Below are 19,198 nucleotides of genomic sequence, written 5' to 3' on the forward strand. Positions count from 1 at the left end.
AGATAGAAGCTATCAACTCTGAACTGGAATATCTGCAGGTTGTAACTTTAACAAATGCTCTGAAAAAGACACTTGCTCCACCATGGCTTCACTCGGTTCCAGTTTGACTTGTGACATTCTGTGTTGAATCCCACACTATCAAAGGGTATGTCTCGGAGTTTATGGGAGACTATGACATTATGAGACAGTGAACTATTTAATGTTATTGACTGAAAAATCAGTGAGACAAATAAAGTGATGTCTCCTGATACCCCAAAATATTCACATTACATGTGAAAGATTCTGAGCATACACACTGAGAAACATTACCAATAAAATAAAAGGTAGTATCCAAATAAGCTACTTAATTCAGAGACCCAGGCTAGTGGAAAGGTTTGCTTCAAATTCCAAAACTGCAGCTGGCAGAATTTAAATTCTGAATTGAAAGCTAGCCTCTAACAGTGACATGATAACGATGAACCACTGTTATAAAAACCCATCTGGCTCACTAACGTCCTTTTGTCTGGCAATGTGGTCAGTGGCCAAGGTCAAGCCAAAGGTTCCAACTCCTGAGTGCTAACAAATGACCTCTGGTTTACTATCCCATGCCATGGTGAGCGTCTGCAGGCCAGAGTGGTTTATCAGAGAACAATCAGAATCTATGGTCCTCCAGCATGCATGGGTTCATGCTGGTGTTTTCCCCCAAGTTGGCAAGCGAAAGTAAGGCGTTGACAGTTTTCTGCAAGATTGAAGGTTTACTAAAGCAAATAGCTTTTCTTGTAGTACAGTTAGTTCTGCAATAACAAGTGTTTCTTCAACACAAATTGGCTTTAACGCGATTGAAGAATTGAGACCATTACTTCAGAATACAAACTTTCCTTACATGTACAGTCCATGACACAATCCCAGCCTCATTAATTTAAATGGTGATTTTTTTTATAATGAGAAATCGCATGAGAATGGAACTATTGCGTTTTATCAGAACCGACTGCATGTTGGAAACCTTCAGTATTGTTTCAGTTGAGAATAGTCTTAAAAAAATCCATTGAGGAGGCTGTACAGTAGTGTGGGGAGTGACCCTTTAGGAAACTGCTTGTGCTGACTCAGATCTAGCTTTGCTCGGCTTAATGTCAGCATCTGCCTGTCTCAGATGATGGATTGCACCTGCTGAGCTTGTCACTCTGGACTGAACAACTACTGTAGAAGCCAATTCAGGAGTTGCATTCCTGTGCACAGTTGGTACAGGTGAACAGTGCTGGCCTGATGCTAATTGATGTTACTTCCTTCTGGTGGGCTCTCCCGTTTGACTTCTCATCACTTCATTTGTCTTTTGACTTGAGTGGGCCAACAAACTGGGTTTGGATTACACACCTTTATTAATTCAAATACCCTGAAGCCCTTAACCAATATAAGATTAGGTTAGATTCTCTACAGTGTGGAAACAGGCCCTTTGGCTCAACCAATCCACACCGATCCTCTGAAGAGTAACCCACCCAGACCCATTTCCCTCTGACTAATGCACCTAACAATTTTGAATGGCCAATTCACCTGACCTGCACATCTTTGGACTGTGGGAGGAAACTGGAGCACCCAGAGGAAACCCACGCAGACACGGGGAGAATGTGCTAACGCCACACAGACAGTCACCCGAGGGTGGAATTGAACCTGGGACCCTGGCGCTGTGAGGCAGCGGTGCTAACCACTGAGCCACCGTGACACCCTAAAAAGAATCAAAAATGCAGTTTTGAGAATGCAATGAGCATTTATAGTAAGAAAATCCACGGTGTATTTTATTTGTGTATCATTTGTCAGAGATGAAATGCTCTGTAGGTTCTGTAATTCTTTGTTGTATTCTAGATGTCAAACATTTGTAGATCTTCCTTATGATATTAACTTTAAAGATGCAAGAGTTGTGGGAAGGATTGGTTGTGGTGCATTTCATTAATTAGATTTAAAAAGGACAAACTTCCAAGAATTTTCAACAGCTGTTGAGCAAGCCATGAGGTTAGTGAGAGAGGTGGGGTGATAATGGGAGAGTACACCCAAGGAGGAGAGAGCAATGAGCAGTGGAAGTGTTCACAACCTAGTGACAATAAAGATGTTAGCTAAAGTTGAAATTAAATCTCGAGGGTAGAGTGAAGTTATGACATGGACATGAAGCCATCTGCATTGATGGCTGGGAAATTCAGTCCACACTGTTGGGAGCACAACTCATCCACAGACAGTGGAACTAGAACTGAACTATCAACTGAAAGTCACTTCAGATTGTATGCAACATTTAGAATTACCCAATTCCTTATAAAACATATACACTGCTCTCCTTCAGTTAGCTCTGACAGTGACAGACTAGTAAGCAATAATTTACCTCTATATAGACTCCTTCCCAAATAAAAACTTGGCAGTGTGCTCCAAAGGTGCAAACACCATTTTAATTCATGCAATCAATCTGCTCCAGAGAGTCCTCATTCACATTTGTGACTGTTTCTGAAAATTGCAACTTTAAACGAAACAGCTAAATCTTTCAGGAGAAAGTGGAGACTGCAAATGCTGGAGGTCAGAGTCGAAGAATGTGGTGCTGGAAAAGCACTGCCGGTCAGGCAGCATCTGAGGAGCAGGAGAGTCGCCGTTTCAAGCATAAGCTAATTCCTGATGAAGAGCTTACACTCAAAACACTGACTCTCCAGCTAAATCTTTCAGACATTTCTCACCTACTGTATCATACATTCTTAGTTGAAATAACTTGAACGTCAAAATACAAGAGGAAATATAAAAATACAATATGCAATATAGTGTTTTTTTTAAAAATCACACTCACTTATACTGGAAGCTAGATTTCAACGTACCTAGATTTTTGAAACATCAGGGAGTTGATTACTTTGGAGAGCTGGTACATTGAGGTCTGGGACAGATCAACCATGATCTTGTTGAATGGTGGGGCAGGTTTGAGGACCTTAATTCCCCTACTCCCAGAATCACTGGATTCCGACAGTGTGGAAACAGACCATTCAGCCACATTGACACTCCGATCTATTCCAGCTCCAAAATCATTTTGCTCCACATTATGGGTGCTAACTTTTAACATGTCATTGAGGGTTTTACACTACTTCAAGCTTTCCTAGGATTATTTAGATAGGTCAGCACATCCTTGACAGGCTGAAAGGTCTCTTCTGCACGGTATGGCTCCATGTTCTTATACTGTACTTTTAGATTGGCTGAGCACCATCTAGTGGGAGGGGTTGGTCAAAGTGGGAATCAAATCTTAGGACTGCCTGTACTGACCAACTTCCACCACAAGATAGAGCCCATAAGAAAGAAGCAGCTGTACAGGCAGCTCCTTCTCAATCAAATTTGAATCTTAAACATAGAATATGTATTTACTCTTTATAGCTCAAAGCAGAAACTACATTAAAGAAAGCAGCTGCTTTAAATATGGCATCACTGGCAAAATTCTCACTCTCTACTTTTCCAAGCAGATGCTTGTATTTAAAATAAGAACAGAAACTGCTGGAGAAATTCAACGGGTCTGATACCATCTGTAGGGAAAGGCAGAGTTAGTGTTTTGAGTCCCTTCTAAAGAGTTAGTATACATTTATGTATCCATGAAGATAAGATAAATGAGTTTGATTCACACAGCAATTAGAATTTTCTAATTAACAACCCAGTCCTTGGGCAAAGCTACAATTCCACAGAAAAAGCTGAAATATGGAAAATATCAAGAGGTATTTGTGGATCTATTCTCCCTCCCACAGCATACAGCAGGGTGGAGACCGATTTGGGACCAAAGGATTACACAGATTTTCTGTTCAACTCCATTTAGCCACAAACTTTAGAAAGGAGAGCAGTCCAGAATTCATGCGTGATTTTCCTTTGTGAGACTTTTAAAAAGGTGAATTCAAGTTTGCACACCTACAATACAACTGACAAAATCAGAGAATAAAATACAGAAGATATAAAAAGAAACAGAAACTGCAAGAGAAATTTAGCAGATCGGGCAGTTCTTTGGAACTATTCTGAAGGGTCATTGGAGTCAAAACAATAACTCTGCTTTCTCTCCACAGACACTGCCAGACCTGCTGAGTTTTTCTTGCAATTTCAGTTTTTGTAATCACCTGAGACAGCTGAACTTGAAATATGGAGAGTACAGGACCAACATATTCTAATAAAGAAAAGGGTGTGACCATCAAATACTGTGAACCCTGGATATCAAAGGATACATGGCACCGGACAAAAAGAGATACAGATGTGGCAGATAACGAGAGCTCAAAACAGCAGAAACCCTAGAGCAGCAAACAATGTGCAAAAGGGAACTTAAAAGGAAATTAGGAAAGCTAAAAGGGGATGAAAGGATACAGGCAAGGAAAACCCCAAGTTGTTTTACAGGTACATTAGGGTAAAGGATAACAAGGAAAATGTAGGGTCTATTTAGGACCACAGTGGTACCTTGTGCATGGAACCAGAGAATGGAGCAAGGGGTCTAAACGAATACTTTGTGATGGTGTTCACTAGAGAAAGGAATGAAATGAGTATAGAAATCAAGGAGATGCTCAGAAATACAATCAAATAAATTAGCATAGACAAAAGGGAGATTACGACCAGGCTTAAAAGTAGATAATTCTCAAGGGCCAGTTGAAATGTATCTCAGGTTGTTGAGTGAATCAAGGGAGGAGAAAGCATGGGCACCGACAATAATTTTTAAATTTCTCTCTGACCACTAGAGAAACTGGAGGACAGCCAACGTGGAACCATTATTCATGACGACATTACACACTGTAACCCAATGTTGAACTTTAGTATAGGAGATGGACATCATGTTGTGGTTGGAGAAAGTGAGGACTGCAGATGCTGGAGATCAGAGCTTAAAAACATGTTGCTGGAAAATCGCAGCAGGTCAGGCAGCATCAAAGGAGAAGGAGAATCGATGTTTCGGGCATTAGCCCTTCTTCAGGAATGATTCTCCTTCTCCTTTGATGCTGCCTGACCTGCTGCGCTTTTCCAGCAACACATTTTTAAAATCATGTTGAGGTTGTACAGGTTGGTGAGGGCTCTTCTGGAGTACTGTGTACAGCTCTGGTTGCCCTGCTATAGGAAGGATATTATTACATTGGAGAGGCTTCAGAAAAGATTTACCAGGACGTTGCTGGGAATGGAGGGTTTGAGTTAGGAGAGGTTGGATAGGCTGGGACCTTTTTAACTGGAGCATAGGAGGTTGAGGGGTGACTTTATAGAGATTTATGAAATCATGAAGGGCAAAAAAAGGTGAATAGCAAGAATCTTTTCCCTAGGGTAAGGGAGTTCAAAACTAGGGGTGTATTTTTAAGGTGAGAGGAGAAAGTTTTAAAAATAGCAACTTTTGTTTTAGCACAGCGAATGGTTCATGTGTGGAATGACCTGTCAGAAGTAGTAGTGGATACAGGTACTGTTATAATGTTGGAAAGGCATCTGGATAAGTACATGAATAGGAATGGTTTAGAGGGATATGGTAATTTAGGTAACTGGGACTAATTTAGTTTGGGAACCTGGACGGCGTGGACTAGTGAGACCAAAGGGTCTGTTTCCATGCTGCATGACTCTGACTCTATAAAGGAAGCAAGGGATAAACCATGGAACTAGTCAGTGTTGCCTTAGATCTGGTGTACATATTGGAAGCAATTCTGAGGGACAGAATTAATCTGCATTTGGAGAGGTGGGAAATTATCATGAACAGGCTTTGTTAAGAGGAGGTTATGTCTGACCAAATTGATTGAACTTATTGAAGAGATGACCAGGTGTGTAGATGAGGGCAATGCTTTTGATGTTGGCTACATGGACTTCAGTCAGGCTTTTGACAAGAACCTACATGGGAGACTGATAGCAAAAGGTATAAGCCATTGGATCCAAGGATATTTGGAAAATTGTCCGAGTGAGAGAAAGGAGACGGCAGAAGCAGATAATCAAAGGGGCGTTTTTCCAACTGGAAGTCTGTGTCCTGTGGGGTCCCATAGGGGTCAGTGTTGGGGCTCTCGCTGTTTGTAGTTTATCAAAATGATTTAGGCTCGAGTGTAGGAGGATTGTTCAGAAAGTTCATAGACATTACAAAAATTGGTTGGGTGATATATAGTGAAAGGTGAATAGTAAATAGTGCATTAGATCATAGGAGGATAGAGAGAGTCTGGTCAGATAGGCTGATCAGTAGCAAATAAAATGTAATCCAGATAAATGAGAGGTGATTTATAGGATGACCAGGGAAAGTAGATATGATAAATGGTAGGATCCTGGGAAGTACCAAGGATCAGAGGGACCAAGGTGTGCATATACCTGTATACTCATCCCTTAGGTATCACGACTTGTGAATAAAGTGGTTAAGACAGCATTATGGTGTCTTTATTAGTCAAAGCATATAGTTTAAGAGCAGGGAGGTTATGCTGGGATTGTATGAAACACTGGAAAGGCCCATATCAAGAGTATATGAGCAGTTCTGGAATCTCCATTATATTGAGGGATATTATGGCACTGGGGATGATGGAGGGGAAACTTACCAGGATGCTGTTGGGCTGGAGAGTTTCAGTTATGAAGAAAGATTGGAGAGTAGGATTGTTTTCCCTACTGTACAGAAGATTGAGAGGGGACATGATTGAGATGAATGAAATTAAGAGGGGCATAGGACAGGGTAGACAAGAAGAAATCTTTCCCCTTGATGGAGGAATCAATGACCAAGGGGCACAGATTTAAGGCAAGGGGTAGAAGGTTGAGAGGAGATGTGAGGAAAATCCTTTTTATCCAGAGGGTGGTGGCAATCTGGAACTACTGCTTGTTAAGGGTGGTAGAGGCAGAAACTCTCATAACATTTTAGTAATATTTTGATGTGCATTGGTGAGGCCAAGGCATTTAAGTGTATGGGCAAATGGAAAATGCATTTAGATCAGAATAGTTAGGTGGTTGTTTTTGACTGTGCAGCCACAAAAAGAACACGGTGAACGTAGCATCGTAATACTTTGTGTCAACATTTACAGTACAAGTTAAAATTGCAGACATCCCAAAGAATATCCAGTCTGGCAGGTAACTAATTGGCAGGATATAACTGATGGTGTCATATACTGGGTTCAAACGCTCACAGGAGGGAAGAAATCATACTTCAGCTGTATAAAATTAAACCACAAAGAGTATTGCTCTGGTTTCACATCTTAGAAAGTTTGCTGAGGTTGGGCACAGCACTGTAGATTAACTAGAATGATACCTGTACTCAAAATGTTTAATTATGAAAAGGGATTACTCTCTATAAAGAGGGTTATATTCCCTGGATTTTTAGGGTTTAAAGGCCATCTAATTGAAATTTTCAAGATATTATGGAGAGCAAACAGTAGTAGAAGAGAAGTAATTCATGGGCCAGAGCGAGAACATTGGGACATTGTTCAGAAAAATAAGAGTTTTAACAACAGTCTAAAAATTCAGGAACAAAGTTAGGAAATTATTCTACATATAAACCTTGGTAGAATGTAGGACTCGCTTCATTTTCCTTTACAGAAGAAAGGAAATTTTAAAATTGAGATTGATGAAACTTTTTGTTATCCAAGATATTGAGAGATAAGGAGTGAAGGAAGTCCATGAAATTAGTTCACAAAGGTGGCACCATCCCATTAGATGGCAGAACAAGTCTAAGGGACTAAATGACAAAAGTCTCAGAAGTAAATCAACCGAGGTCGTAGTCATGCAGAAGAGACCCTTTGGCCCATTGAGACTATGCCAACCTATCTACACGAATCCCACGAAAGCTTGAAGTAGTTCTAAAACCCTGGATGAATTGTTAAAATGCAATATCCATGCTTGGGGTGTACTCAATGACACACCACATAGGCTAACCGGATATTTGTACCTAGCGAGTTGTCAGAGATTTCCAAATGCTCTCAGTATGCATGAGGATAGTGGGAATCTGGAATGCACCACCTGGGAAAGTAGTAGAAATAGAAGACAGTGGGAGACCTCAGAACTTTTAGAAAGTGTTTAGAAGAACATTTGAAATGTCATAATATTCAAGGCTACAGGTCAAATGAAAATCCTTCAAAAGGAGATAGATTCTTAAGGCTGTGGAGAAAAACCATGGAACTGGAAATAAAAGACAACTGCCATCACAATAAAAATTAATGCAGAAGATAAGAAGCAAGAAATAATTTAAAAATCAGAAAAAAAAAACTTGTTAGAACGGAAAATTTGCTGCCACAAAGTCATTAAGGTGAATAACGTGAATGGATATAAAGGGAAACAAGACTAACATATGGGAGAATGGATTTTAAGGAGATACTGAAGGGATCAGATGAGGACTGAAGGTTAACCTGCTTCAGTGCTCTCATTATGGCCCATATAATAATCACTTAGAAAAATACAGAATTTATGATAAAAATACTACTTACATCTCTTCTTTTAATGGCATCCCTTAGCATAGTAACTACATCCTCACCCTCACAATCGGTTGCTTTAAAACCTTTGGTCCATTTAAGAAGAATGCCCTGAAGAGGAAAAACCATTCAATAAGTACACTGGTTGATTGGAAGGCATTTTAAAATAGCAGTGTACTGTTATAAATAATATGCATTAGATATTAATATAAAACAATTATTAATATTAATTATACCAAGCAACACTGAATTTTTAAAGAAGATTTTATGTATAATGGAGCTTGCCTCATCCAAACTCTTCTGCTCACAAGGGAAGGAAAAGGTGAAACCAAGAGGGAGCCGAGCACCTTTCATTCCCATGTAGTCAAGGAAATCAGAGATGCAATGAACAATGTGGTCAAATAGCTGAAAATCAAAAGAAAATCAATTATTTTATTATTGGTAGATTACCAGCACATAATTAAACAGGAGCACCAATAAAACAGACTCTAACATTTCCCACTTCCATAATCTGTAAAGGTGGAACTGAACATCACAATCCCCACCTTATTTATCTCGGGTCACCCTGGACAGAACCTTAACATACAGCCAACTCCTCATTGAGGCTGCAGAATAAATTAAAACTCACAACCATTGCCTTAATAAAATGGCCAATACCTCAGAGATCACAGGCCAAGACCCTAAAGGTCTCTGCTCTTGCAACATTGTACTCAACCCGCAGAACACTGGGCCACACTAATCTGACGGCACCAGCTCAGCTCAACGAGCACCACAGGTAATCTTAGACCATCTCACTCATCGGCCTCTCAGCCCTCAACAACACTGCTTTTCCCCAGCCCACTCCTGTTCCATCAGGAGGATAATTGCAACAGGCAAGCTCCTGGAGAATGTCTGCTCCATTCCAAAATTTTCAAGAAATACCAATTCAATGGAAAACCAACATTTATACTGCATGTGAGAAAGAGTGTGTAGTATAAATGTTAATTTCTCTCAAATTGCTATTTCTTGTGAATTGCCCTGATGAGTACAAGATGAAAACCTTTGACAAAATGTGTCTTTTTCAGCAACACAAGTTCTATACTACCAAATGTTTCAAAGGAATGCTGTGACTGTATCTTATCCATCTGACAAGGTAAAATCCACTTCCCTTGAACTATCTAGAATCTGCCATTTTGGGGATGCTGAAATCTGCCATTAAAAGCAGAAAAAGCAAGCGCTTTTCCTAGTTGCTCTGATGGCGATGTGTTGTATGATTCGAGAAGGAGTCAAAAAGTGTAGTGCTGGAAAAAGCACAGTGGGTCAGGCAGCATCCGAGAAGCAGGAGAGTTGATGTTTTGGGCATTAGCCCCCTTTATCAGGGATGCGGAGAGGGAAGGGGTAGGGGTGGGGTTGAAGGGAGGTGGGACGGTGATAGGTTGATGCAGGTAGGAGGTGATTGTGATAAATCGGTAAAGAAGGTGGAGTGGATAGGGGAGAAGGAAGATGGATAGGTAGGTCAGGTCAAGAGGGCGGTGCTGAGTTGGAGGGTTGAATCTGGGAAGAGGTGCGGGTAGAGAGATCTGGAAACTGGTGAAGTCAATGTTAAAGCCATATGATTGTAGAGTCCCGAGGCAGATGAAATGTCCTTCTGCCATTTAGCAGTTGGCTTCAATTTATTGGTGGAGGAAGCCCAGGATTTGCATTTCCTTAGGGGTCTGAGGCGGAGTTGAAATGGTTGGCCAGAGGACAGTGCGTTTGGTTGGTGCATGCAGATCAGAGATGTTCCCTGCACTGCTCTGCAAGTTGGCGCTTGGTCTCCCCAATGTAGAAGAGACCCAACATCAAGAGAAACAAATGCGATAAATGAGGTGGGAGGATGCAACCCTCCAACTTGGTATCACTCTCTTGACCTTAACCACCTGCCCATCCACCTTCTCAGCTATCTGCTCCACCCTCACCAACCTATCACAACTACCTCTTACCTGCATCCACCTATCGCCATCCCACCGACCTTTTCCCCCAACCCCACCCCCATTTATCTCTCAGCCCCCTTCCCCCTCCCCATTTCTGATGAAGAGTTAATGCCCAAACTGCTTACTCTCCTGCTCCTCAGATGCTGCCTGACCCGCTGTGCTTTTTCCAGCGACACACGTTTTGACTCTCACTTTCTCCTGCTTTGAGAATGTAACAGTTTTGTTCAGGAAGGAACAGGAGGATAAACTAAATATCTATAATCTATTTTGTGGCAAGCTGTTCAATTTCAATTTAAACTATGACCAATTTGCAAGGGTGTGAGTTAGAAATGCACTTGACATTTCAAACATTAGACACTAAAACAAATGCAAAGAACTGTCAATGCTGGAAACCTGAAACAAAAACAGAACGCTGGAGAAACACACCAGTTTAGCAGCGTTTGTGGAGAAAAAAAAAAACTACCGTTTTGAGTAGAGTGTTCTGACAAAGGGTCACTGGACTCAATGTTAAAGTTGTTTTGTCTCCCTGTAGATCTGGCCAGATCTACAGAGTTTCTCCAGTCTGTTTTATACAAAAAATTATACTTGGTGTATTTTAAACAGGAGAATTAGAGAAATATAGCAGAGCAGAGGCTTATTGAAATTACTGAAGAGACTCAGGAGGTTTCGCAGCATGTGAGAAAACAGTGTTAACATTACAAGTCCTGTGGCCCTTCTTCAGAACTAGTAGTAGCTCGGAATAGATGGTATTTATGGGAATCATGATATGGAGATGCTGGTGTTGGACTGGGGTGTACAAAATTAAAAACCACACAACACCAGGTTATAGTCCAACAGGTTTATTTAGAAGCACTAGCTTTTGGAGCGCTGCTCCTTCATCAACCACCTTAGGTTTCTCACCTGATGAAGGAGCAGCGCTCTGAAAGTTAGTGCTTCCAAATAATCCTGTTGGACTATAACCTGGTGTTGTGTGATTTTTTATTTTATTTATGGAAATGAATGGATAGGTGGAGAGCAAGAGGGGGCTGAACGAGAGGGGGCCAAGCGAGAGGACAGGAGGAAGAGCAGAGACAAAGTTGGGCAGATAGAGGGATTGTTGATGAAGGGCATATGCCCGAAACATCAATTCTCCTGCTCCTCGGATGCTGCCTGATCTGCTGTGCTTTCCCAGCAACACCCTCTCGATTCAAATTGTTGAGAGTAAGCCAGAGAAAATCAGAAACTAGGTAATCAATAAAGGACAGGAGGGGAATGTGTCTGCTGGTGGCATCCAGGTGTCAGGAACGACCGCTTATGATCCTTTGAATGCAGGTGCTGGTGGGGTGGAAAGTGAGGATCGAGGAATCCTCTCAGTGTCGTGGGAGGGAAAAGAAGAGGTCAGTGCAGAAGTGTGGGAAATGGTTTGGACACAACTAAGGCCCTGTCCATCATGGTTGCGGCGAATCCTTGGTTGAGGAGAAAGATGGATATCTCAGATTCCCCTGCAAATGAAGGCAGGGAACATGGTGGTAGCGTTGAAATGGCAAGCTACTGGAAGTTCGGGGTTATCTTTACGGATAGAACATAGGTGTCCTGCAAAATCGTTGCTCAGTCTGCACCTCGTCTTACCAACGTAGAGGAGACCACACAATGAGCAGCAAATACAGTAGACTACATTTAGCGAAGTGCAGATAAATCACTGCTGCACCTGGAAGCTGTGTCTAGGGTCTTGATAGTGAGGAGAGGGGAAGTAAAGGAGCTGGAAGAACAACATTTCATCTTCCTTTTAGGGACCTTATAGTTTTCAAGACTCAATATTGAGTTTAATAATTTTAAGAACATGATCATCTCCTTCCACTCCCACAACCCGGGACCTGTCATGACATTGATTGTTTTCAATAGAGACAACCCATTTTTACCTACTCATAGCTTCCATTATCATCTACCCAGCTTCTCTTCTTCCCTGGCTTAGTATAGGTGGTAATTTGTTTACCTGTCCACCTTCTCCCAATGGGCTCCTTTTCCACCTAACTGCTCACTCTTTTCCCCACATCCCCATCAGCGTAAATACCTGCCATTCCTCGTGGCTATCTGTTCTGAAGTGTCACTGGAATCAAAACGTTAATGCTGTTTTCGCTTCACAGATTCTGTCAGACCTGCTGAGTTTCTCCTGAAATTTGTGTTTTTGCTTGTTTCAGATTTCCAGCATCTGTAGTTCTTTTTGTATTAGAGCAGGAGAATTAGTTTGGAACTGCTCGAGCAAAGACTTGCCACAATGTGCCAAATGGATTTTTCCTGAGCAGTAAATCTCTATGCAACGAAGGTTAAGAAGCCTTGCAATGGTTAAGGATGCGGAGACCTTTTGGTGAATTCAGAATGTTTACAGCATTAAAAAAAGAGGTCATTCAGCCCGCCAGGTTTCTGTTGACCTCAAAAAAAATGCATCTTGTGTACTTTTCCCTACAGCTCTGAAAACGTTCCCTTTTCAATTAAATTTCAAATTTTGGAAGTCCATTTATATCTCTACAGCATTACACTCATTTGTTTCCCCATCAAAAGAAAAACACAATCAACTTAGAAATATAATTTGATCATAAATCTGTGCATTTGCATGTGACTGTTAGTTTTGTTTCAACTAATGGTTTGAAAAATCTTCCCCACCACTAAGGTTAAACTGACTGGTCAGCAGTTGCTGGGAATATTTTCATGTTTTTTTTTAGCAACCTTTTAATGTTTACATTTCTCCAGTCCTTTGCCACTACCCTGAGTCTTTAAGGTAGATTGGAAAACTATGAGCAGGGCCTCTGTAATTTCCATTCATGCTTCCTTCAGAATTCTTGGATAGATCGCATCTCATCCAGCTGCCTTATTAAGTTTACATGCAGGAAGCGATCCAAGTTTACCTCCTTATCAACTTTAAATCCTTAAATATCTCAGTTACCTCCTATTTCAGAGAGACCTGGGTAGAAATTAGAACATTTAAAAGACATTTGGATAAATACATGAATAGAAAAGGTTAGGAGGGATATGGTCCTGGATCAGGCAGGTGGGACTAGTTTAGTTTGGGATTATGTTCAGCATGGGCTGAAGGTCTGTTTCCATGCTATATGATTCTAAGACAAATATGAACGATTGATTTCATCAATATAAAGATGAGGTGATACATTTTGGAAGAGCTAATGCAGGAGGGAAGTACACAGCAAATGATAGAACCCTTAGATGCATTCACATATAGAGGAATCTATGCATACAAATCCCCAATTCCCTGAAACTGGAGATGGTGGTCAAGGTGAGGCATGGTTGCCTTCATCAGTCAGGGCTTACAGGGTAAAGATCAGAAAGTCATATTGCAGCTGTACAGAACTTGAGTTAGGCCACATTTGGAATAGTGTGTACAGTTTTGGTTGCCAAACTACCAGAAGAGTGCGGAGGCTTTGGAAAGGGTAAAGAAAAGGTTTACCAGGATGTTACCAAGATTGGAGGGTATAAGCTATGAGGAGAGATTGGACAAACCTGGTTTGTTTGAATTTGAACGTAGGAGGCTGAGGGGTGACCTGATTAAGTTTACAAAGTTATAAGAGGCATGGATAGAAGGGATATTCGGAATCTGTTACCCAGGGTAGAAATATTAATTAGCAGGTTTAAGGTAAAAAGGAGAAAGATGTGAGACACAAGTATTCTTTTACACAGAGGATGGTAAGTGCCTGGAATGCATGACCAGAGGAGGTGGGAGGAGTGGATATAATAGCAATGTTTAAGAGGCGTCTTGGTTGGCAGGGAATAGACAAATACGGACCATGTAGAGAAAAAAAGATTTTAGCTTAGAAAGGCATTGTGATTGAAGGGCCTGTTCCTGTGCTGTAGTATTCTTTTGCTCTTTAATATCTCAGTTATGCTCTTACTTTGTGTAAACCAGCTGTTTGATTCCTAATTGCTCCCACCCACCTCTTACTATCTATTAATTATTGATGCACCGACAGCAACACACTAAACAACCAAGAAAATTTTACCTACCTCTTCCCCTGTCCCTTGCATTATCTCCAAGGGAATAGCATAGATCTTGTTGTGCATTTCAACTGTTCGTCTCTTACCACTACGAATCTTCACAAGTAGAACACGGAAGTTGGTTCCACCGAGGTCAAGGGCTACAAAATCCCCATTTTCTGTAAACAAAAATTGAAGTTAAACAATAAATACTTTTGATCCTTGCTATCGTACTATTACTGTTAAAAAATAACCTTAGTATTTCTTAGGTTATTATTTTGGATTGGTACTCATTATAATATCCAATGATTCTAAGTACCCACACTATTAAGGGAGATGATGGCGTATGGTAATCATCAATGTCCTTTAGGGAAGAAATTCTGCTGATCCAATCTAGGTGTGACTTCAGAAAACTGGAACGTGCAACGGGTTGAAGGCACCCTGGGAGAGTGAGAGGGGGAGATGGTACATGGTTGTTCTTTTAAAATTTGTGTTCAGGAGTTCATTAGAAAACGTGGAAGTGCCATCATGTAAACCTGTGATATCTGACACAGCATTATTTCAAATCACTCTGGTGCTTGCTTCATGCCCTCTCAAACACTGAAACATCCTTCAGCTGCTCTTGAACTGCTCCTGAAGTAGGAACCCATTTTGGTGGAACCAACACCATCATATCTATTTCAGTGGCATTTTAAAAATACAAGACATCAAACTGCATATGTCTTCATACCTAGTTATTGCAGCATTCAATTGGTGTTATCAGAAATAACTATAGCAGTGGTCTCACTGTCACAACCAACTCAGAAACCAGAGGTTTTAGCAGGAAATCACAAGTGAACTCCACAAGCTTCAGAACAATACAGACTCGAGGATTTAAGCTGATTAGGTCGGTTCTTCGTCATATGGAAAATAAAGAGCTACAGGAATTGATTTTTTAAAAATCAGCAGGGTAAAAATAATTTCCAGCAGGAATGCAATGTGCCCCTTACGTGTAATGTGAGGAGAAAGCTGTGGGTAGACCCAGAGTCTTACTGGACAAACCAGTTATGCATATTGAAGCCAATCATGAAATGGACTTCTCCCTTCATTTAGCAAAAAATCAAAACATACCAAGTGGAAACCTGTGAACAAACAGCAGCTGGGACTGTAAGACAAGGCAGGTAACCTTGGGAATGTAGTTGAGAGTGTTTCCCCAACTGTACTATCCTTACGTGGTGAGACAAAGCTATGTTTGCCACTCAGGCACCAGAAGGCGTGGGCTAAGGTATAAGACCATAGGCACAGTTAAAGAAAAGATTAATAAGTTCCATGGTTTCAGTAAAGTTAAAGAAGCCCTCTGTGAAAATTAGGTTGTGAAAATTCAGAGTTTCCATGATAGTTACAATGACAGCATTCCTTACACTGGACTGAAATCAGTACTGAAACAGGAGTAGTCCACAAGCTTCAAAAGGAATGACTTACCTCAGATATAGTTAAATGGAATATATCAAATGAAAGAAAAGTGTAGAAAAAAATGCTTAACAGCTTTCCCTTAGGTGGTGTGCCCCTTGCTGGTGAGTTTTTTTTATATAAAGAGAACTGAATTCCATGATGTGGCCACAACCACCCAGACCATTAGGACTAGATGGAGAGGATGCACATATGCACCACACAAGTTTTGAACTTTCTTTGGAGGCAGTGTGGGAGTAGTAAAGCTTTACTTTCTTTATCAATTTTAAACATTTAAGATTCAGTAGTCTAGCTCAAACACTAATAAAGTCGCTGAGTAACTTGACGGAGGGACTGTTATCAGTCAAACGCCTCAGATTTGAATGGGGCCTCAATAGGTACTAATTGCTCTTGAAGCTTAATCAGTGACAGTTGTCCAAGCTCCGATCCACATCGCCCATGAGTGAAAAAGATTTTCCTCACCTCTCCTCGAAACATTCAGCCTCTTACCTTATATCTATGCTCTAGCCATTGATCTCTCCATCAAGGAGAAAGTTTCTGTCTACCCTATCCATGCCCCTCAATTTTATATAACTCAATTTTGCCTCCTCTTAATCTCCTCTGCTGTAGGGAAAAATACCCCAGTCTGTCCAATTTCTTTACACAACTGAAACCGTGCAGTCCTGGCAACACCCTGGTAAATCTCCTCTGCCCCCTCTCCGGTGCTGTTCTATAATGAGGATTCCAGAACTGCACTCAGTACTTATTTTTTATATACAGTTCCGGCAACTACCTCCCTGCTCTCAAAATCTATGCCACGACTAATAAATACCTCAAACCTTCTTAATCACTTTATCCATCTGGCCTGATACCTTAAGGGACTGGTATATGTGCACATTAAATCTTACTTTGAAAGTTCCAAAAGTCTGAAAGTTTAATCCCTGAACAATTAGTGGCCATGCCTTAAACTACAAAGGCCCTAAACTCTAGAATTTCCTCCCTAAACCTCTCTGCTTCTGTTTCCTTCTTAAAGATGTTCCTTAAAACCTATAGCTTTTCCCAATTGCTTTACGATTCCCATGTGAAGTGTCTTCGGATGTTTTACTTTGTTAGGCCGAGGTAAACAGAGAGTAACTGTTGGACTGTTAATAATAAAGTACACAGGCTAAGATTTTAAGTATAACTTGGGTACCTGTTCCATCTGGGGTGCTACGAACAAAGGTTGGCAACATTTTCACTGTTGCAGTATCATGAGATTTCTTCTTTAAACCAAGCTCCATCTCCGTTCTCATTCTCTTCTTCACCTCAAACAGCTGCTCTTGCGTGAGTGTGAACGACGCAAGTGTTTCATCTATTTCTTTGCGTTGTGAAACAAGCCTTGCGGCCACTGCAGTGACCATGGCAGCACCTTTTCCACTGCCACTTTCCGAAAGGAGAAATCGGACCTCACAGTCGGGGACAAGCCGTCTCACAGTTTTCTGGAGGCGCCTGGCAAATCTGTAAGAGATCACAAAGAGATCAAGTAAGATCGCTTCTGCACACAAAAGAATGTAACCATCATAATTTTACAAACACGATCGTAAGAAAAACATTTACAGCTGCCCTGTGCCTCGGTTGGGCAATGAGCTGTCAAGTACAGGTCCCAGATTCAATTCCTGCTGCTTTAACTGACTTCTGTCAGGGTAGTTATGATCACCCAATGTTTCTGTTACTAATTGTTCAGGACGGAGATCAGTTCGAGAGATTATGCTTGTGTGACCCACAAAGATTTGCCCTGCCTACTGACATTATTTATAACTTTGTATCAATGTTTCCAAAAGAACAGAATCACAACTGATAGGATTAATTCGCTGAAAGAACTGCACTATTCCTTAACTTATAAGGAGTTTCCCTCCTGCACAGAACACCCAGAACCTTGGTGAGCTTAACTTGATACAAATGTAAGTTATGTTGGTTCTCTGCAGTGTGAGGGAGGGATCCAGCTACTTTTGAACAGGGATGACATTTTATTCATTTGTGAGAGTCAAGTAGTTACTTTCCAAAGTGGCCAACTATTTGAATCAGACAAGCCTTGTTTAATTGCTTTTGGGATATTAAAGATATGGAGCTGTTTAAATCCCAGATGGTTTGAAATTTGAGGCTGCACCACTCAGAAGGAATTATCCCTTACAGTGAGGTGGAACATAAGAATATGAGATGTTTTCACTGTTTGACATTCAGATTATGGGCTTATTGACTCCTTCACTTGTTGCTTTCTCACTTGGTTAAATAAACTAAAAAAAGAGGTCTGAAGTTGGGATTTGTGGCCTAGCTGGTAAAGTTATTGTTGCCTCCTCCCTACTCTATTATAGCGTTGATTTCAGTGGAGTACAAGTTGCTGTTTGCCTATCAGTTCAGTGAGCAGAATTCAGTGAGTACAAGGCTCAGACAGTGTGCTTGTCTTAAAGGGACTCTGGCCCTCAAAGTGAAGTTGCACTGAATTAGAGGAGACTGTTGTTAAACAAAATGTAGGAGCAAATTACTGCAGATGCCGGAATCTGCACTGAAAACAGCAAATATTGGAGATCACAGAAGGTCAGATAGCATACATGATGTGAGGGCAAGCTAATGTTTCAAATCTAGATGACTGTTCATCTTCACTTCAGCTCTGAAGAGGAGTCATCTAGACTTGAAACGTTAGCTTGCTCTCTCTCCATGGAGACTGTTGTTAAATTCAGAGTAGGGATGACGGCCTTTGGATTCATGGATGCCATGGTGGATTGGACAGAGGTGTGGCCTTACTTTACAGTCAGAAAGCTGCCAACAGCATCCTCAAAAGAGAATGTGCTAAGTTGCAGAAAGTGGTCAATTCTCAGAATATAGCCTTGAGTACCCAGCAGCAGCGGTACAAGGAGATTTAATGATTTTGCAGCAAATACATTTTCAATGATATCTTGTCGACACCAAACCAAAATCTCATGGTATTCAGTCACCACACCACCATCATTCATCTGTGGCAATCAAGTTCCACATCTAACATCCAGACACTTCACTACCCTTATACATTTCAATGCTGCTCGTCTCACACCCAGTTCCCACAGGTTTCATATACAGTACCTCCATATACCTTTCATGCATCATAACTTCAACTGTGACAGAGTTGTGGCATGCAGTGACAATGGGATGCTGAGTCAGGACATCACACATCACGGAGGTGAAACTGTACTGATTAATCTTTTGGTACCTGCATATTTGCTAAGTGATTTTACTTTACTACAACACCCATGATCCTGCTGTACAGCATTATATGCAACATGCAAATAATTTCCATGAAACTCTTGCTTTCCTCCCTTTATCCCAACTCTGTTTAGCTTTTAGATAATGATGAACTGCTACTTGCCCAGCTGCAGTACACACAGTACAGGAGAAAAAGGAAACACGGCACTTATGAAGAGGTCCCAATACTTGATCTGACTTTTTTTTTTTAAAAGCAGCTCCTCAGATTCTGGCACTGTACCCATGTTAGAG

At 41.0% G+C, this 19,198-nt stretch overlaps 1 protein-coding gene across 1 annotated transcript in view; it reads right to left on the reverse strand.

Annotated features, from left to right (window-relative positions):
• Positions 1–19,198, reverse strand: part of hk1 (hexokinase 1) — a 117,503-nt gene that overhangs the window by 10,196 nt on the left and 88,109 nt on the right. Inside the window, exons 10-13 of the mRNA XM_072558015.1 lie at positions 16,884–17,188; positions 14,294–14,442; positions 8,634–8,753; positions 8,364–8,459 (exon numbers count right to left, since the gene is read on the reverse strand). Of these exons, the coding sequence (XP_072414116.1) occupies positions 8,364–8,459; positions 8,634–8,753; positions 14,294–14,442; positions 16,884–17,188 (670 nt within the window). The remainder of the gene's footprint in view (positions 1–8,363; positions 8,460–8,633; positions 8,754–14,293; positions 14,443–16,883; positions 17,189–19,198) is intronic.

This window comes from Chiloscyllium punctatum, chromosome 38 (genome assembly GCF_047496795.1).
Source record: "Chiloscyllium punctatum isolate Juve2018m chromosome 38, sChiPun1.3, whole genome shotgun sequence".
Lineage (NCBI taxonomy): Eukaryota > Metazoa > Chordata > Chondrichthyes > Orectolobiformes > Hemiscylliidae > Chiloscyllium > Chiloscyllium punctatum.